The 21,761-nt window shown below is 41.4% G+C and overlaps 1 protein-coding gene across 2 annotated transcripts in view; it reads right to left on the reverse strand.

The window, feature by feature from the left end:
* LOC132874380 (constitutive coactivator of PPAR-gamma-like protein 1 homolog) overlaps positions 1–21,761 on the reverse strand; it is a 72,517-nt gene that overhangs the window by 16,337 nt on the left and 34,419 nt on the right. For both annotated transcript variants that reach the window (XM_060910516.1, XM_060910517.1), the window contains 5 exons: positions 15,368–15,452; positions 15,033–15,254; positions 13,865–14,036; positions 4,519–4,768; positions 850–964 (listed from right to left, as the gene is read on the reverse strand). In XM_060910516.1, coding sequence (XP_060766499.1) covers positions 850–964; positions 4,519–4,768; positions 13,865–14,036; positions 15,033–15,254; positions 15,368–15,452 — 844 coding nt within the window. The remainder of the gene's footprint in view (positions 1–849; positions 965–4,518; positions 4,769–13,864; positions 14,037–15,032; positions 15,255–15,367; positions 15,453–21,761) is intronic.

Below are 21,761 nucleotides of genomic sequence, written 5' to 3' on the forward strand. Positions count from 1 at the left end.
GAGAACATGCAAACCCCGCACAGAAAGGCCCTCGCCGGCCACGGGGCTCGAACCCGGACCTTCTTGCTGTAACCACTACACCACCGTGCTGCCCATGAAAGCTTGATTTTGAAAATCTGCAACTACTTAAAACAAGTCTGAGAATAAATCTGCTAGAGGATCCCTTTCAAAACTAACTGCTTAATAGAAAAGCTTTTATAACAGAACCTACAACTTGTCCTGTTTTTTCTCTCGTATGTGATCACTTTATGACGAGTTTATCCATCATGCCTACTATAGATACATTTGTATAGGACCCAATTTCCTAAGCTTTTTAACATCAAGCTTCTGTAGTTTTATTATTTGCTTTTATTCCTAAACTAAGTGATCACTGTCATCTGTTCAGCAATAGCTGATAACTATATTATTCAGTCATATTGCCCAGCCCTTTTATATACGCTAAAGACAAAAGCACATGCCTAGTGTGGATGGCTTAGGCAATCAGCCAATGTCCATGTGCACTCATGAACAAGTTTAGCAATTGAGATAAAATGAAGGAAATAAAGGGCAGTAGGAAACAGACAGACAGAAAATTTCCCTATATTTATGGTTAATACAAATTAAAAAAAGATGCAGCATCTTTTCCTACAAAAGGCAGCAAAGATATTAAAGCATGCTTTAAGGTTATGCACTAAGCACATTACTTTGGAATATGTGGAGCGTCCTGGGAAAGCTAACTTCTGCTCTGTGCTGGACGGGTAATTTCCTTTAACCCCAAACCAAGCAGAGACGTTACACTGCACTGAAAATACGTCTCGGTTAGTGGGTTTTCCCAGGACGTTCCACATCCAAGAGTCGCCACACAATCACCTTCAGTTCCTGCAGCTGGTCAGGCTCATAAAGTTTAGGAGAAAGTGCTTGGGCTAGGAAAGCATCAAGTTCGTTACGACGCAAAATTCTTACTCCTGGCCATTGTAACATAAACCTGAAGCAAAACAGAAACGAGGGAAATACAACAAAAAGTACAGGAACCAGTTAGTTCTCTTGCTGCTACGCACTGGTTTTCTGGATGCAGATCAAGTCATACACCAACACATTACAGAATTTTAATGACTAAAATCTGCCAAACTGTACAGGGGTGGGTTTCCCAAAAGCCTCTCAACACTAAGAGCATCTTAACTAGGAGAGAGAGCGAGCGTTCATTGTGCTGCTCACTCTGATTTGTGCTGCGATGCTTTTGGGAAACTCATAGACTGGTACCAAAATTCAAAAAAGTGCTTATTTAAGGAGTTAAAGGCATTTTTGAGACAAAGTCGGCAAACAGTCTTATTTTGTCAATTTGGGTGTGCCGAATTCAAATCTGCAATATGCCGAGCTCTATCTGACCTCTAGAGGTCATTGAACTTTGGGCCTGTAAATGTCTCAGCTGAACCCAGTTTCTCAGCTTTCTAAGGAATGAAATGTACTAAAATGATTAATGAAGTTAGCAAATGGCCGTGTTTGTTAAATGTTTGGGTGCTGAATTCATTTTTCATTTGTAAAACGACATATGACCTCTGATAACCTCAAGGTCATTAAAGGAACAGTCCACCGTACTTCCATAATGAAATATGCTCTTATCTGAATTGAGACGAGCTGCTCCGTACCTCTCCGAGCTTTGCGCGACCTCCCAGTCAGTCAGACGCGCTGTCACTCCTGTTAGCAATGTAGCTAGGCTCAACATGGCCAATGGTATTTTTTGGGGCTGTAGTTAGATGCGACCAAACTCTTCCGCGTTTTTCCTGTTTACATAGGTTTATATGACCAGTGATATGAAACAAGTTCAGTTACACAAATTGAAACGTGGCGATTTTCTATGCTATGGAAAGTCCGCACTATAATGACAGGCGTACTAACACCTTCTGCGCGCTTCGGCAGCGCATTGATATCTGAGCTCCGTATCAATGCGCTGCCGAAGCGCGCAGAAGGTGTTAGTACGCCTGTCATTATTGAGGTATTTCACCTGACGTCACAGGGTCACATGACGCCCCGGTGTCCGCCATTTTGGACGGCAAGCTACATACTAACGCTGCAGACAGAGAGGGAGAACCAGCTTGGAAAAAAACGTGTTACAGACACCTAGAATAGATTAATTTGTCAGTAAGCACTCTATAAATAACCATGGTGTTTGCTTGTTGTGCTGTGGGCTGCCACAACAGACAGGGACAGCGTGCAGGACTCTCCTTTTACCAGTTTCCTACTGACCCAGACAAGAGGGCCAAATGGATTGCAGCTGTGAAAAGACAGGATTGGGAGCCAACAGAGTACTCCAGACTTTGCAGTGATCATTTAATTTTAGGTTAGTTTATCAGTCAACGCAATTTTGATAAAATATAGAGCAAAAAGTAATGGGTCAGTGTTTGTTAACCCATCTGAGCAGTGAAACAAGGCAGTGTTAATTTGTCTAGGGTTGCATGTTGCAGACATTTTGTTCTCCTGTTTGTCATGTATTATTTTCCTTTTGATGAATAAAGTTTTTATAAATACTACTTATATCATGTCATAGCCGGAGCTCGCTAGCGCGCCGGGGAGCTCGCTGGCGCGCCGGGGGAGCTCACTAGCGCGCTCCGGCTATGACATGATATAAGTAGTATTTATAAACTTTATTCATCAAAAGGAAAATAATATTCTATTCAATATTCTATTCTAATCGCCCAAACCTGTGTATGGCAATGGGTCAGTGAACAATCCTGGTGGAAGCAGGTAAACGTCGTTCTCTAAGCCTGCTAATCTCAATTTTTGCAAATACCTCTCCCTCTGCTCGCCCTGTAAATGCCCTACGTCGCTGGATAGTGAAGGTGTTTTCTGCATCTCGCTCCTTTTTCTTTTGTTTTTCGTTTGTCGCCTTCCTCGCATTCAAACTGATTCGAGCCGTGCTGTACAAAATGGCAGCATCACATGACTTGGTCAAGTGGGTGAAATACCTCAATAGTGTGGACTTTCCATAGCATAGAAAATCGCTACGTTTCAATTTGTGTAACTGAACTTGTTTCATGTCACTGGTCATATAAACCTATGTAAACAGGAAAAATGCGGAAGAGTTTGGTCGCATCTAACTACAGCCCCAAAAAATACCATTGGCCATACTGAGCCTAGCTACATTGCTAACAGGAGTGACAGCGCGTCTGACTGCGTCTGACTGACTGGGAGGTCGCGCAAAGCTCGGAGAGGTACGGAGCAGCTCGTCTCAATTCAGATAAGAGCATATTTCATTATGGAAGTACGGTGGACTGTTCCTTTAAACTTGGCCTATAGGCCTATGCATTTAACGGCATTTTTAAACTGACTTTACTCCCCCAAAAAGAATATGAACAGACAAAAAACAAATAGAAAGGAACAAATACAACATTAAATGCCAGTCCATGTACATGTGACTTACTTTTCACAATGAGAATGCCTAGGCGATCACCTTACATAACATTGCATTACATTTAGCGGTTATTGTTTATACAGAGCTACTGAAAAAAGGACAGATTCAGCAGCATACAAAATGTGGGGGTATACAGGGTATACAGGTTAATCAGGGTTAGTATATATGAGAGTTTTTTTTCTTTGTTTTTTGTTTTAGACGGGGTAAAGCCTTTACAAAAAAACAAACAACAAAGAAAAAAACTCATATATATACTAACCCTGATTAACCTGTATACCCTGTATACCCCCACATTTTGTATGCTGCTGAATCTGTCCTTTTTTCAGTAGCTTTGTATAAACAATAACCGCTAAATGTAATGCAATGTTATGGAAGGTGATCGCCTAGGCATTCTCATTGTGAAAAGTAAGTCACATGTACATGGACTGGCATTTAATGTTGTATTTGATCCTTTCTATTTGTTTTTTGTCTGTTCATATTCTTTTTGGGGGAGTAAAGTCAGTTTAAAAATGCCGTTAAATGCATAGGCCTATAGGCCAAGTTTAATGACCTTGAGGTTATCAGAGGTCATATGTCGTTTTACAAATGAAAAATGAATTCAGCACCCAAACATTTAACAAACACGGCCATTTGCTAACTTCATTAATCATTTTAGTATATGTCATTCCTTAGAAAGCTGAGAAACTGGGTTCAGCTGAGACGTTTACAGGCCCAAAGTTCAATGACCTCTAGAGGTCAACAGAGGTCAGATAGAGCTCGGCATATCGCAGATTTGAATTCGGCACACCCAAATTGACAAAATGAGACTGTTTGCCGACTTTGTCTCAAAAATGCCTTTGGGTGTCACAATTCTGGACTTTGGTACCAGTCTATCAGGCCAGTTTAGTCAAAAGTGGACTTATAATATCTGACCCAAAGAAGTAATCATAAACAATGACTCCAAGTACCTTTTATTTAATAGAAGAAACACCACTTTTGGGTGAAGTATTGATTTAATTTCCATCTAGAAGTCCAGCAACTGAAAGTGTGCAAGTCTTGAATAATCATGTGGGTGGACAGACAGTATCCACAAAAAACAAGTGTGGCTGGGATATAGGCCTGCAGCTGTGTGTGTATGCGAGTTCTCTCACCGCAGTACACAGCAGAGCACCATGAGATGAGTGGGCACGTTGGCAGGGTTGAGCATGGCTGGAGTATCGGACCTCATACAGGCCAGGAAAGCCCTTATGCGCCGGTTCTTGTCCTCCACAGCCTTGCCCAGCCACAGCTTCTTCAGGTTGGGGCAGGTCCACTCACGGAAGGAAAGCGCCTCCACCAGCTCAGGGGTGTGTGGAGATTTACCTTTGTAGGCTGCCCACTCTTTTATAATAACGGGCTGATCTGTGATTAGATGGGACAGACAGTGAGACAGGGTGGGATTTTTGAACACAAAATATTTTCAAATACTTTCAACACAACTGCGTTCGAAAATAGGAGGAGTACATACAACATCCAACACGATCAACTTGCTTTATTTAAACACATGAATAGATTTATGAAATTGATTGGGGGGGTTGGGACCAAAACCCAGCCCCAAATTTTGCATACGAACGACAGCGCAGGAAATAAAGCCGGACCGGCGGACATTAACCAGTAATTTTCGCATTTGTCCGTCTATATTTCAAAAGCATCTAACCTGACGGCTCATGAACAATTGTAAAAGATATGGGTCTAATCTACTTCTAATTTTCTTCCAAATGTTACACTGGGCGAATACATTATATCGTAACACGGCCTGCAAAACAGGGGCCCCCGGGCGCGACTTAAAATTCATAACTCTGCCGCTTATGGTCCCAATCCCGCCAAAATTTACAGGCACCTCCCTCTTCCTGAGCCCTTTCGAACGACCACAGGCACACCCTGCTACGACTCCGTCCCGGGTCGTTATTCGCTCCCGAAACCCCTGCGCAAGTGCTGCTCGCTGAAAACTTTAATATGAGCCCTGGCTTGAGCCAGCCTTTAAAAATTTGTAACTCGGCCACTCGGTCCTAGCCCCGCCAAAATTTACAGGCGCATCCCTCTCCCCGAGACCTTTCGAACCAGCCCAGGCTTGGCCCGATCTGACGTCAGGCACGAGCACGGATTGCAGAAAGCTTTAGCACGAGCCCTAGCTCCAGCTGCTTGCATGCGCAAGGATTTAAAAATTCATAACTTGGCCACCGAAGGTTCCAGCCCTGCCAAAATTTACAGGCACCTCTCTCTCCCTGCGCCCTTTCGAACCACCACAGGCACACCCCGCTACGAGACTATCTCGGCTCGTTATTCGCTCCCGAAACCCCTGCGCGAATGCTGCTCGCTGAAAACTTTAATATGAGCCCTGGCTTGAGCCAACCTTTAAAAATTCATAACTCGGCCACTCGGTCCTAACCCCGCCAAAAATTTACAGGCACATCCCTCTCCCCGAGACCTTTCGAACCAGCCCAGGCTTGACCCAATCCGATGTCCGGCGCAAGCATGGATTGGGGAAAGCTTTAGCACGAGCCCTAGCTCCAGCCGCTTGCATGCGCAGGGATTTAAAAATTCATAACTCGGCCACCGAAGGTCCTAGCCCCGCCAAAATTTACAGGTCCCTCCCTTTCCCTGAGTGACACACTCAATAAGACAACAATAATAATAATAATAATAATAATAATCTCAGCATTCACTGTTTTTATTGCACGATGCAGCTGAAGTAGTGTTTTAGGGTTGACCGTATCTAATTGAGCCAGTCAGTTGATATGAAACGTTGCAGTACAGTATTATGTTAAGTGCCAAACTGCCAATCAATGGTTGTGTCATTATTATATGCATTTCTTTCATTCATGGCAACATACAGTCATAGTCACGTGCTTTGGAGGATGTCGAGTTATATTTTAACAGTTTTTATTTTCTTCTATTTTCCAAGTTCTAGTCCAGCAGATTTTAGCCTGAATGCCAAATGATATGACCAAGTCTCGTTTGGAGTCATTTTGCTACAAAGTTACTTGGAATCTCACACTCTGTTTTAACTCCATTATGTAAGAATAGTTGTATTGTTAGTTACTAAATTTCTTATAGACTTATTATAAACATAGTATTAAAGAATAGTCATTGTTGACATGTTTCATGAGTGTTATTATAGTACATATACGAGTACCAGTAAGTTGTAACCAACTGGAACATCCTTGCCCCCCATACTTTTTTTTCTAGACATGGAACTGCCCTGTGTGTGCGCTACTGTTTTCTTGGGTAGAACTTTAAACATGTTTTTCTTGAATCTTCTGACATTTTCTTCCAAGTTATATTCAATTTGGAGTGTAATTAGCAACAAATGTCTAGTGTAATTTGGCCTTTGAAGATCACAGAAATGTGCCTGGGAATAGCTGAGACGCCATCTCCAGGCATCTAAAGCCCTTCAGCTTCCGGGGCCCTTAGGTGGGCCCCGGACCTCCAGCTGCATTGTTCCAGGCCTTTGACTCGGTCTTCAGACGGGCTGAAATTTGGACGGATGGACAGACAAGATTTCAGACTTGTCTGTCCTGGGACAGTCTGCTTAAAATTCTTTATTTCCCCACACTGAAACAGTATAATATGTCTGGAGAGAATTTTAATGGCATACATGTGGTTTTATTGCAGTTTGTTTATTGTAAACTTACTGCACTCCTGCACAGTCCCTGAAGCTTTTTAGCAAGAACAAGCAATATGATGGCTCTTTGTTCTTAGTCGCTTAAAATACTGCCTGCCTCCTGAATTGCCAGAAACTCAAAATGACATGATTACTGTTTCATCAAACAAAAAATTAAGTGTATTTGCTGGCTTTAAAAAGGGGATTTAGTGTGGAACGCCAGGGCATTGGGGGGGGGGGGGGGGGGGGGGGGGGCCCTGTTGCATTTTTCCCTTTACAATTATAATCTTTATAATTCCGCAAAATCCTGAAAAGGACCGAGGAGAATCAGCCTAAGTTGATGTCTGAGCTGTGTGTATAATTATAAATGAATATACAGGTATTTCTCCTCTCTTCAAGTAAGAGAATGTTTCATTATTACCTGAACGAACTTCTAGACTTTTATGACCTGCCAAAGCTATTTTGATCAAAAGGTGCAGGGTATTTGTTGGTACCTCAAATAGTGAAGGCTACAGCAGGAGGCAGAGCTTTCTCTTACAAAGCCCCACAGTTATAGAACAGCCTTCCAAGTAGTGTTAAGGACGCCGACAGATGTTTAGGTCTAAGCTGAAAACATTTGTTTAGTCACGCTTTTTGCAAATAGTTTATTAGGTAAAGGAGCAGATCTGGAGGGTTCACAGGCATAGAGCCTTGGGTAAACTGCAGGGATGACAATGAAAAATATTAAAAAAGTCTGAAAAAAGCCAGGGGTTTGGGGGCCACAGGCTTTTTTTTTTAACCCCAAAACCATTAATTTTATCAGCAAAAAGTTGCAATGTATTTGGAAATAAATTCCCCTTCTTGGTGGACTACCAGGTGAAAATGATTAATATGGTACAAGAGACTTGTTTTTAATCAATTCACATTTGATGATTTCAAAAAAAAAAAAAAAAAAAATCAATCAATGCACCTTTTAATATAAATGAGCTCTACAGTATTACATTTCTGCATTTTTGCTATTCATGTCTTTGAATACTCTAATCCAGGGCTTTTCAAAGTGTGGGGCGCGCCCCCCCTGGGGGGCGCCAGAGTTCTTCGGGGGGGCGCAACATGAGAGACAAAATGGATCGGTTTTTAGCTGTCTATGGTTTTTAGTACCTAAAGCTACAGTGAGTGAGGAGACAAAGTCTGGGCCAAGCAAAAAAACAGAGCCTCTAGGATGTTGTGATTTGCAACTTCAGCGCAAATTCAACCAATCCCCGCGAATTCAGGGCGGTGTTGCAATTATATCCAATCACCGCAACTTTCCCGCAAATTTCACCAATCGTTGGCGTCGTCTTGAGGTGACGTCGACAAACTACCTTCCGCCTTACTTCCGTGTGTTCAAGAGAAGCAGCATGCGCGTCGTGTTGCCAGATTGGATGATTTCAAGTGCATTTTGGCGGGTTTTGAACATATTTTGGACTGGAAAACGTCAGCAGTATCTGGCAACACTGAAAGTGTGTTATGTTTACAGTGAAGGACCGTGTGCACTTTATTTTTTTTTTTTTTACTTAATACAAGAAGTTAATGGATGCCAACATTTTTGCCAAAATGGTATTTTATTTTCCATTGTTTAGGCAGCTTCAGCATCATACTGTGAGATTCTGTTCAAATTGTTTTTTTCTTCTATGAAGCCTGAGCCATTTATTTTATTAGTTTATAATTATTGTTTAATTTAGTCTTCAGGAGAGACTGCCTGCACACAGTACTAGTATTAATAGGTTTTTTTTTTCTTACATGAAAGCTGAGGCATTTATATTATATTTTAAGGTAACTTCATGTTGTGCTGTGAGGTTCTCTGCACTTTAACTTTTGAACCAACAGGTGCATTTGGATAAGTAAAGCCTATTTTTCTGCATTTTTGTAGTCCTGGTAATCTTTTATATTGGTAAAGTTGTTTATAGGACCATTTCTCTTTGTTTTTTTAATCAATAGTTTTTCAGTAATAACTTAATATTTAACATATCACTCAATTTTAATCACAAAAAGAGAAAATCGCAACAATTTCTTGCAACTTTCACTTCCTCCCGCAATGTAATCGCAACAAAAACCTAAAAAACACCGCAACTTTCATCGCAATTTTTTTGGAAACCCCCCCGCAACATCAGACATTTTAGCCCACAACAATCACAAAAAAGGCCTGCGGAATCCTGGGGGACTGGAAAAAGAAGGAAGTATGACCACGATTATTTAAAGTTTGGATTTTCATGGACTGGATCTGAAGATGCTCCACTGCCACAGTGTGTTGTCTGCCAAGAGATGCTAGCTAACGATGCTATGGGATGTTTAAAATGTGTAAAACAAGATGTTTTAAAAAGCACAGATGTTTAAAATGTGAAAAAGAAAAAAATAATGTGTACAACACCCATTTTTTTAAAAATACGAATGGAACATTAAGTATAGCAACAACAAAAATTGTAAGGGGGGGGCGCTGTTGTTTATTTGCTCTCCGAGGGGGGGCTGACTCTCCCACACTTTGAAAACCCCTGCTCTAATCCTTTAAAATGAAGTGCAAACCAGAAAAAAGTTGTATCATACAATTCTCTTAAGCTTTCTTCTGATGTTATCATGGTAGCAGGAGGTCTTGCATATTAAGCAGGCAACATTCAACATCACTCATCACTTCCCTTTCAACTGTTGTGTGTACTAACTAGGATTTATCTGGACAGGATGTTGTGGAATGTAATACAGATACCATATGGTCAATTTGAAGATCGAGATGGTGATTTTGAATTAAAGAACAGGCATGTACAATGGGCATTACATATTGGAAATTTTTTTAAAATCAAAAACTACAAGTTCATCTCGGCCTAAAAAATTTGGGCAGACGCTGCCGCGCGGCACATGCCAGCAATCCCCCCCGTCCCCCTATGAAATGAGCAATAAGTAGGAGAGTTATACATGCTATCATGCCTAAAATTTTATCAGAAATATAGATATGATACTATGATTCTCCCCAACATGCTACATTAGATAAGCTAACCCCATTTATAAAAGATACACACATATATGACATGCACACACCGTGGCATTGATTCGTGCGATATACATTATAAATATAATGAATCATTGAACAGGCAAAATAATTTTCGACCTACCTGTGTTTTTTGGTGTATATGTGAAGTTCGATAGTCCTTACCCCTCTACTAGCGTAGTTTATCATGTCAGAACACAATGAGCAAAGTACTTTTCCTGGGACGTCTATTTTCCGGATGTGATCACCGAGCTTCGTTGTGACAGTCTGCTTGTCGATCTCGACATTCAGTGTTCTTTCTAACCAAGCCCATCGAAAACGGTTCTTTATTCCTGCACCTTTATCAATCTCCCTCGCTCGATCCTCTTCTTTCTTATCTAGGACTTTTGCCAATGTCGAGATGCTAAAATATCCCGCCTGAATACTTGTCTTTCCGATGTTACCAATGCGTATCGTCAAACAGTGTGTACGGTCGGTGAACGGCGATTGCAAGCCACGCATGGAGAGCATGCGTACTTGTTTTTATACACTGCGTGCGATGGGATTTCCTGGAAATTCTACCGCAAATAAGTCGAACATTGTCGCAAAAGTGAATGTTAATTACGACATGTCGAAAGACTCGAGTGTGTTAACCCGGAGCCCACCAAGAATCAAGACGTTATAAGGTGACCACAGATCGTTAACCATACACCCACCCCGAAAATTTCTCAACAGATTTACATCGATCTCAAAAACGATCATTTTGGTCTGAAAAAGTCGGAAATCCGCTGATCGGCGGAAAATTCTCATCCCTGAAACTGGGATGTCTGGATGCTGTTGATGGTGGAGTGGCTGGCTGCTTATGTTCTAAGGTGCCCTCATGCCCACGTTACTGTCTGGCTCTCCCTTTTATAATTATGCTGTCATAGGTAGTCTTGCCAGAGTCCCTGCTTGCACTCGGCTCCCCTAGGGGGCGCCAGAGTTCTTCGGGGGGGGGCAAACGTGAGGAAAAATAAACCAGAATAAGTTACTATTGCGGACATTTAGCGAACTTCAGCTAGCCTTTGCTAGAGACAAAATGGATCGATTTTTAGTACCTAAAGCTACAGTGAGTGAGGAGACAGAGTCTGGGCCAAGCAAAAAAAGAAGGAAGTATGACCACGATTATTTAAAGCTTGTATTTTCATGGACTGGATCTGAAGATGCTCCACTGCCACAATGTGTTGTCTGTGAAGAGGTGCTAGCTAACGATGCTATGAGATGTGTAAAACATGATGTTTAAAAAAAAAAAAAAGCACAGATGTTTAAAATGTGTAAAAAAAGAGGTTTTAAAAAAAGCACAGATGTTTAAAATGTGTAAAACAAGATGTTTTAAAAAAGCACAGATGTTTAAAATGCGTAAAAAATGTTTTAAAAAAGCACAGATGTTTAAAATGCGTAAAAAACGTTTTAAAAAAGCACAGATATTTAAAATGTGTAAAACAAGATGTTTAAAAAAAAAGCACAGATGTTTAAAATGTGTAAAAGATGTTTTAAAGCACAAATGTTTAAAATGTGTAAAAAAGATGTTTTTTTAAAAAAAAGCATAGATGTTTAAAATGTGTAAAAAAGATGTTTTTTTAAAAAAAGCACAAATGTTTAAAATGTGTAAAAAAAGATGTTTTAAAGCACAAATGTTTAAAATGTGTAAAAAAGATGTTTTTTTAAAAAAAGCACAAATGTTTAAAATGTGTAAAAAAAGGGGTTTTAAAAAAAAGCACAGATGTTTAAAATGTGTAAAAAAGATGTTTAAAAAAGTAGATGTTTAAAATGTGTAAAACAACGTTTTAAAAAAGCACAGATGTTTAAAATGTGTAAAACAAGATGTTTTAAAAAAAGCACAGATGTTTAAAATGTGTAAAAAAAGAGGTTTTTAAAAAAAGCACAGATGTTTAAAATGTGTAAAAAAGATGTTTTTTTAAAAAAAGCACAAATGTTTAAAATGTGTAAAAAAAGGGGTTTTAAAAAAAAGCACAGATGTTTAAAATGTGTAAAAAAGATGTTTAAAAAAGTAGATGTTTAAAATGTGTAAAACAACGTTTTAAAAAAGCACAGATGTTTAAAATGTGTAAAACAAGATGTTTTAAAAAAAGCACAGATGTTTAAAATGTGTAAAAAAAAGAGGTTTTTAAAAAAAGCACAGATGTTTAAAATGTGTAAAACACAATGTTTTAAAAAAAAGCACAGATGTTTAAAATGTGTGAAAAAAAGATGTTTTAAAAAAGAACAAATGTTTAAAATGTGTAAAAAAGATGTTTTAAAAAAAGCACAAATGTTTAAAATGTGTAAAAAAGAGGTCTTTAAAAAAAGCATAGATGTTTAAAATGTGTAAAAAAGATGTTTAAAAAAGCAGATGTTTAAAATGTGTAAAAAAACGTTTTTAAAAAAAGCACAGATGTTTAAAATGTGTAAAAAAGATGTTTAAAAAAGCAGATGTTTAAAATGTGTAAAAAAACGTTTTAAAAAAAAGCACAGATGTTTAAAATGTGTAAAAGAAAAAAAAAATGTGTACAACCACCTTTTTTTTAAAATACGAATGGAACATTAAGTATAGCAACAACAAACATTGGGGGGGGGGTTGTTGTTTATTTGCTGTCTGAGGGGGGGCTGACTCTCCCACACTTTGAAAACCCCTGCTGTATGCAATTTCTGAGCTCAGTATAGTAACTACAGATTTCCCATCAACGTGACAAATATATTTCTAAAATATTTATACCACAACAGATATGTAGTACATAGTTCAGGCAAACTACTCTGTGTAAAGATCAGCTCTAGAGACTGTTGTGTTTTAAAACCCCAGGAGATCAGCAGTTCCTGAAATACTCAAACCAGGCCATGTGGTACCAACAACCATGCCATAGTTAAAATCTCAAAGATCACACTATCTGATGTTTGATGTGAACATTAAATGAAGCTCTTGACCTGGACTGCATGATTATAGGAATTGTGTTGCTGCCAAATGATTCGCAAACACAGAGAACAAGCAGGGGTGACTGTATATTAATTACATTAGTAATGGAATAGATATGCGAATTGGTCTTAAGGCCAATTTATGCTGACAACCCAGTCCTCGCAGATGGCGTCGCAGATGGTGTCTGCGTAGCCCCCCCACCTTCGCAGACGCTCTGCGTGCACCTCCCAAAAATTGTGACCACCGCAGAAGCCTCGCAGACAGCATCGCAGACAAGAGGGCTCTGATTGGTCCACTCTACATCCGCTGTACACACACTTCCGCTTCCCTACTTTCCCGGTTTGGTTTGTTTTCACGACCGCCATTTTTAAAAACACAAGCGAAGATGGAGCAGCACGAAGAGCGGTTGATTGAGGAAGTGAGGAAGTACAGACATCTATACGACTCCAGTTCTAGTCATTATAAGTAACCGGAGGATAAACACTCCACTAACCACACCCACCAACTACTCCTAGCGATTTCGCGCCCCCTTGCGTTGTGGCGGTGAATAACATCGCGCACGCCTATAACTCCCCGCTCAACGATAAATTACAACCGTCTGCAAAAAGCTATCTGCGAAAGCCTTGTCACAAGAGCATGCAGAGGCCCTTAGCCTTCACTAGCTCTTCAGGTGGGGGGTGGCTGTGTGTTTTTTTTGGGGAGTTTTTTTTTGTTTAAACACCACACTTAAACTAACCTAATCTTTTTTTTTTTTTTTCAACCAATATTGGTGTGTCTACAATACACCAACATGTGTCTACAATATACCAGCACACGTCTAAACCGAATCCAGGCAACATATGGGCTACATTAGAACATGTCTGACAAGACCAAAGGGTGTGTGTGTAATTCATCATGTTTGCAGTGTACGTTTTTGTCGGTGCTACTTACATTCAGGGAGGCGATTTCTCCTCATTGCGAGCCTCTCCGCTTTCTTTTTAGCCTCGGCTAGGCTGAAGAGCACACCATAAACATACTGGCGGATCGGCCGGTACAGCTGCATGGCGGATGGCAGCTCCTTATTAGCTTCATCTTCAATTGCAACTGACAATTTAATCTCCCCCTGCAGGTAGGGATATTAAAAAAAAAAAGAACAGGCTGGCAGTCACTTGTAAGAACACGTCTACACAAGTATTCATCAGTTTTTAATTCCCACAGCTTGATATGGTCTGCTCATAGCTATAAAGATCTACACAAGTTACAGTGTAGATATATATATATATTAGTGCTGTCAAAAATGTCGCGTGATTAACGCGTTAACTTGACTCAATTTTAACGGCGATAATTTTTTTATCGCGAGATTAACGCTCTGTGACATGATGTAGGTTTTTCATAAGCTTTTGAAACTGCCAGGAACTTGGAACAGAGACTTTGCTTAGAAAAACGATAGCAGCTAGACTGTAATGCCACGCCCCGCACAGCCAGAGTCCTCTGCCCTCCCCCGAAGAGCCACGGTGCTCGGCTTAGGTTTCGTTTTCCCATCGGCGGCTCCAGCCCCACTTTGCAGTGGCTGTGACAAGACGTGTTATGCTCTGCAATTAAAAAAAAAAAAAATTGGTACAACCAGTGTTCGAACTATGCCGATATTTTCGGGGGGTCCCTTTTTTCCCTTGGGGGGGGGGTGCTTGTGCTTGTCTCAGAGCACGGATCTCCATCGCGCGCTCACTTCGGATATGCAAATGCTTCCCGTTACACACGATTGCTATGTCAATAAACATCATTTTGCCAATATTTTAAAGACCCCCCAACATTTCCCAAATCATGTTTTCAAGGGATCTCATGTCTATTTCAGGGGATCTCGGATCCCCCGAGTACCCCCGTAGTTCGAACGGTGAGCAAGCCCATTCACTTTTTTATGCTGATAAGAGAATTACAATGGTTTTTCATGTGACAAAAATGTGCGATTAAATTGCGATTAATCGCGAGTTAACTATGACAGTCGCGACATTAATCGCAATTAAATATTTTAATCGCTTGACAGCACTTAGGTGAGCATATATATATATATATATATATATGCATGCATGCTCACAGGTAATAGTATAGCCTGGAAACCGACCTTAGTGAGGATGTGGTAGATGTAAGGGTGCATGAGGCCCTTCTTGTGTCTGTGTTCAGCTACTCGCAGCACCTCAGGTGCCACCGAAGGCAAAGGAGGTGTGGTGATGTCCATGTGGTTTCGAGTTGGCATTGAAAGCAGTGACGGGATCTGGGCGTTGACTCCATGGTGACCTCCGACCTCTGTGCCCTGACCCACAGGGGAGGTCACAGAAGGGTCAGGCTGAACAGAGATGATGAACAGACCGTTATGCGAGAAGGAAATAACGCTACCACGTTATAAGCAGATCAGCTGTGGTGAAGGCCATTTGCTGCTAGGAATGTAATATCACCCACTTTATTTTGGTCCTCCAGGTCTCCTTCTGGCACGCTGTTCACCTGATCTCTTGGTTTGTCCCATCCTTTATGGTCACTTATATGACTGAAAAAGAAAAGGACCAAAACACTGCATCAAATCCAAAAACACGGTGGAAATAAAAACAAAATGCTGAGGGTTTTTTTTTTTAAGGGGGAGTTAAAAGGCTCTGGAGTCAGCAATCTGACTCACCTGGTTTGATTTATAGTGCTGTAGACAAAAATTGAGGTTGGCACAAGAATGTTGTTTTAGGAAATCTCTCACGTTTATTTGCAGGCAACAAAGAATTAGATTGAAACCAGGATAATAACAGGCAGCGTATTACTCCCAGAAAGTACAGGAAAGAAGGAACACCTCGCCAGTATATAAATGATCATTTGTTCTGAAGATGAGATATTCACAGATATTATTACTCCTTTTGATTATATACTTGGTCCTTTCTGTGAATCGGTCATAAATACGGACACACGAGAGGTCTGGGATGTGCGTGCTGGGGAGAATGGTTCACTAAATGGTCTGTAACAATTGTGAACACCTCGGAATTAACCAACAATATCAGAAAACTTCAGAATTGTGTTAACAAAAAAAAAAAAGAAATCTTGTGATGACAGCACTAATTTAAAAATCCATCCATCCATCATTTATACCGTTTATCCATCAGGGATGCAGGTGAGCTGGAGCCAATCCCAGCCGACCTCGGGTGAAAGGCAGGGTACACTCTGGGCAGGCTGCCAATCCACCACGGGGCTAACACAGAGACGAACAACCATTCACACACGCGCACTCGCACCTATGTGCAACTTATGGCGTATTCACACCTACGTCGTTTGGTCCGGACCAAACGAACCAAATTTCTCTTGGTCCGGACCTTTTGGGTTGGTCTGAATACAAACCACCGAACTCTGGTCCGGACCAAACAAGCGGACCGAGACCGAGCTGCAAGCTCAGACTCGGTCCGGACCAAAGGAACCCTGGTGCGGACCTTTTGGAGGTGTGAAAGCAGACCGGACCTAATCTGACAGTTTTACTTTTTTGTACCTCGGGAGCTTCCGTCGTTTGTCGAGCATTATGGGAAACAGAGTCTTGACACTCCACCGCAAAGTGCAAACACTGTTTCGGTTGCCAAGGGAACCTTACAACAGTCGTTCAGTCATTCAGACCAGTGGTAGGCTAGACTACAGAGTACAAAAAATGAGTAGGGGGCAAACGTGGGCCGAGGAAGAAACGCGTACCCTTGTGGATATATGGGCAGATGTCCACATATCTGAGCTTTTGGAGAGAACACACAAAACTGCCGACGTGTTTGCTGTATTCAGTGAGAAAATGAAGAAGGGGTTCACGTGCTCCCCAGAACAATGTCGGCTAAAAGTGAAGAAACTCCGTCAGACCTACATTAAAATCAGGGACGTTCTTTCAAAAAGTGGCGGTACTGTACTAGCGACGCAAAAAAGAAATTCATCTATTGCGTGAAGAGCCAGAACTGTCACAACATGATGTGCGCTCATCAGCGCTATCCTCCGTAGCCGCCTTGCCCTTTGTCGTCGTCGATAAATTACTTGTACAACAGCATAGTAATCGCACAATTGTGAAAACAGTAAAAACTGGAAAACCATATAGCTTTGACGACATTAAAAAGAATAACAGCACGGAAAGCCTCCATGACTACTTTTGAACTTGACGCTTTGTGCGCGTGTCGTCTCTGACCAATAGCTGAAAGACCTCAGGGCGCGTGGCTTTGTTGACAGATTTTGGTCCGCTTACTAAAATGTACAGTGTGAAAGCGAACCGCACCAAAATGAAAAAAAAAAACAAAAAACATTTGGTTCGGACCAAAGCAAGTGAACTATCCTGGTCTGAATACACCCTAAGAGTCGCCAGCGGACCTAATCCGCACGTGGGAGGAAATCAGAGCACCCAGAAGAGACCCACACAAGGAGAACATGCAAACTCTACACAAAGGCTCCAGTTGGCCATGAGGTTCGAACCCATAACCTTCTTGCTGCCCACCAATTTAAAAATAAGTTATCAAATTCCTCGTGATTTGACCACACGTTCAAATATTACAGCCCATTTATTCATGTTTTTGCTCTTCCCCAAAAACATGCTATTTAAAGAGTATAAACAGTCTGATTTGCCGAGCGGCATGTTCAACCACATTGTGCTATAAAAGGATACGTTTCCAAGAAACACACTCAACAGAACAAGACTGCTGGATTGTTTACAAAAGACAGAGCTTTGTCTTCCTGTGCAAAACATGCTGTTTTATGACTGCAAAAACAGCACTGCTAGAAGTCACAATCTAACGCAAATTCTATTTGTTAAAATCGGCATGAGGCCAAGGAAACTAAAAATAGATTGAGTTTCGGTCTGAAGTGCGTTCGTTTACTTCACAATGATCCTGACCCTGCCTTAACTGCGTTGGGAGCTTCAGACGCCATATCAGTACTGAGAAGAGCACAAAGGCAGCTTCTTTCTTATGGCCTGATCATAGCCAAAAAACTGACTGACAATCTGGAAGAGGAAGGAGGCTCCCACTTTTAAGATGTGGCTCACAGAAATAGCTGACACCCTCCACCATGGGGGGGAAAAGAAAAAAAAAAAAAAAAAGGTTTGCTCTGAGGAACAGAGAGTTGCAATTTAACAAAATCTGGCTGCCCTTCATCTGTTACCTTAAAAATAACCCATAGCCGACTTTCCTTGCACAAGTGATTGTCCGCCATCACTTTTTATTTTTTACCTTTTGTCCTTAATTCTCCATCGCTACATGTACAGTGGATATAAAAAGTGTACAACACCCCGTTAAAACTAAATTTTTTTTTTTACATCAAAAAAGCCTGAGACCACGATAGATAATTTCAAAACTTTTCCCACCTTTAATGTAATCTATAACCTATACAATTCAATTGAAAAACAAATCTGTTAGGGGGAAAAACAAAAAACGTACAATAAGCTGGTTGCGTAAGTGTGCACACCCTTAAACTAATACTTTATTGAAGCACCTTTTGATTGAAAGGGGTACCAAATATAATATATACAGTTGCTGATGTGACAAAGTAACGTATTCTTAAGTATTCTATCAAATTTATATACTAGAAAACAACGAAATATCTTGGTAATTGTAAATATAATACTTTATACGCTAAACCGCACAAGAGTCGCCGTTTTTAAAAGACAGTGACGTCAGCGCTACCCACTGCACTAGCGGAACTCTCCGAAATAGAGGAGAGAAGCGTGTAATCATGGCGTCGGGCGCATCGAGTGAAAGCGACAGCTCTGTCGAATCATACGAAGAGATCCCGCAAGACACACTGCAAGCAGGCTATGGCTTAGAAGGGTACCAGTTTGAACCTAGGAGAGGTACTATGTAGTGGAAGTTCATTATGTCTAACTATTAAAGCTATTTTAAGTTCGTTTCTTAAGACAAGGATTTTTTAAGATGTTACCTTGTTGACAGTTTCGGCGAGAATCTTCCGCCTTCTTCAAAACAGTCACCAGATGTCGAGTGGTGACGTGCCTTATCAGCTGATGTTACGCTACGGAGGCGTGAACGTCCCGCCCAATTTGACAGGTAGTTCACGCCTCCTGCCGTCAGGTCGCTGCCCCAGGACACATCTGGTGACCGTTTTGAAGAAGGCGGAAGATTCTCGCCGAAACTGTCAACAAGGTAACATCTTAAAAAATCCTTGTCTTAAGAAACGAACTTAAAATAGCTAGGAGAGGTACTCTCGACTCCGGTGATGAAATAAGAGAAGAAAGCTCGGATGACGGCGAGGATGAGACTGATGCTGACCATGGGCATGGCGAGCGTGGGGCAGAGCGTCTGCGTGCAGGTGACACGGCGTGGTGCTCATGCGGAAAATGTAACGTGGAGTTGCTCACGAGTCCAGCAGAATTTATTTGCTGCAATGAGATAGGCGCCACCCGTGGACTTGCGAAATCGTCGCAAGAGGCAGAAACAGGTATTTCACACGTGCTATTCCCAACCTCAATGAGCCAACACAACTGGGCACATACATACGTCATGAGTGTTATGCAGAGAAAATGAACGTGCATTCTGATTGGATAAAATTAATATCATGGCGGGCTGTTCAAACTGCGGAAATAGTTTGCTCGAGCTGCTTTCAAAACACTATAACTTTCCAACCTTAGAACAAAAAACTTTTGTAAGTCTTGAATAAGGTTCGTTAATGTGTGTTTTATTGTTATATTTACTCTATATATTGCCCTCTGTTCCCCTTTAATTACAGCATTCAGTCTTTTTGGGTTCACACCCGCCATCAATTAAAATGACTCTGATTAACCCCAAATAAAGTTCAGACATTTACTCAGTTGCATCCTCCAGCAAAAGCCAGGGTTCACAGAGAGCTTACAAAGCATCAAAAGGATCTCACTGTTGAAAGGTATCAGTCAGGAGAAGGGTACAAAAACATTTCCACAGCATTAGATATACCATGGAGCACAGTGAGGACAGTCATCAAGAAGTGGAGAAAATATGGGACAACAGTGACATTACCGAGAACTGGACGTCCCTCCAAAATTGATGAAAAGACAAGACGAAAACTGGTCAGGGAGGCTGCCAAGAGGCCTACAGCAACACTGAAGGAGCTGCAGGAATTTCTGGCAAGTGCTGGTTGTGTACTACATCTGAGAATCTCCCGTATTCTCCATATGTCTGGACTATGGGGTAGGGTCGCAAGACGGAAGCCTTTTCTTCCAAAGAAAAACATTCAGGCCCGGCTAAATTTTGCAAAAATAAATAAATAAATAAATACTCTCCCAAAAGTATGTGGGGAAAATGTGTTATGGTCTGATGAAACCCAGGTTGAACTTTTTGGCTACAATTCCGAAAGGTATGTTTGGCGCAAAAACAACACTGCGCATCACCAAAAGAACACCATACCCACAGTGAAGCATGGTGGTGGCAGCATCATGTTTTGGGGTTGTTTTTCTTCAGCTGGAACAGGAGCTTTAGTCAAGCTGGAGGGAATTATGAACAGTTCTAAATACCAGTCAATTTTGGCCCAAAACCTTCAGGTGTCTGCTAGAAAGATGAAGATGAAGTTCATCTTTCAGCACGACAATGACCCCAAGCATACATCGAAATCAACAAAAGAATTGCTTCACCAGAAGAAAAATTAAAGCTTTGGAACGGCCCAGCCAGAGCCCAGACCTAAATCCAATTGAAAATCTGTGGGGTGACCTGAAGAAGGCTGTGCACAAGAGACGCCCTCGCAATCTGACAGATCTGGAGCGCTTTTGCAAGGAAGAGTGGGCAAATATTGCCAAGTCTAGAGGTGACAGGCTGATAGACTCCGACCCCAAAAGACTGAATGCTGTAATTAAATCAAAAGGTGCTTCAACAAAGTATTAGTTGAAGGGTGTGTACATTTATTTTTTCCCCCCTAACAAATTTGTTTTTCAACTGAATTGTACAGGTTATAGGTCACATTAAAAGTGGGGGAAGTTTTGAAATTATTTATCGTGATCTCGTTTTTTTTTTTTAACATATATCAGAAAAGCATCAATTTAACGAGGTGTGTACACTTTTTATATCCACTGTATCGACGTTATGAGCAGAAGAGGGGAGGGAGGGTAGACTAGTAATACACTTTTCTGGGATACATTTGGGCCCAATCCCAATTCTAATTTCTACCCCTTCCCCTCCGCCTTCCCCTCCGCCTTCCCCTTGAAACTGAGCTACAAGGGATAGGGCTTGAAATTCAACCCTTACGTATTGGGATAGCCCTTCAACGATCGCATATGTCATCGCGTACCTCCGTCAGCGTTTACGTTAGCAAAACGCGACGCGTCATTGGCTGCGACCAGCCGCTACAGTCAGAGCCAGAAATCTCTGCTGGCAGGGTGTGATTTGTTAACTAACACCACTGAATGGGATATCTTTGGCGCTTCGTGCACCACATCCGACAGAATGAGGTGTCAGAACACTCATGTAAACAATAAAAGCGAGAATAACAGAACAAAACGTACGCAGTAAAGCAACCGAAAACAATACTCACTCCCAAAGCTTTTTAGCAGCAGCTTGGATTTCAGAAATCGCTGCTCATTCTCAGCTCGAAAGCGAATCAAGCGGCGTGTTTCCTCTGGATAACAACTTAAAACACGTAAATAATGGAGAAAATACATTTATGACAATCTTTCGCCGCGGGAACCGCCATCTTTATGAAATCCGCATGAAATCTCGCTGAAATCCGCATGGCATTGTGGGAAATCACTCAAACCCCTTCGTTCGGAGTCAGCTCCAGGAAAATCTCCGTTTGGAGGGGTACAGAAGCCCTACCCCTTCCCCTACCCCTCCGCGTTCACTGGGATTGGGATACCCCTACCCCTTCACGTGAACGCGCAAAATGGAGGGGA

Source organism: Neoarius graeffei, chromosome 26 (assembly GCF_027579695.1).
Source record: "Neoarius graeffei isolate fNeoGra1 chromosome 26, fNeoGra1.pri, whole genome shotgun sequence".
NCBI lineage: Eukaryota > Metazoa > Chordata > Actinopteri > Siluriformes > Ariidae > Neoarius > Neoarius graeffei.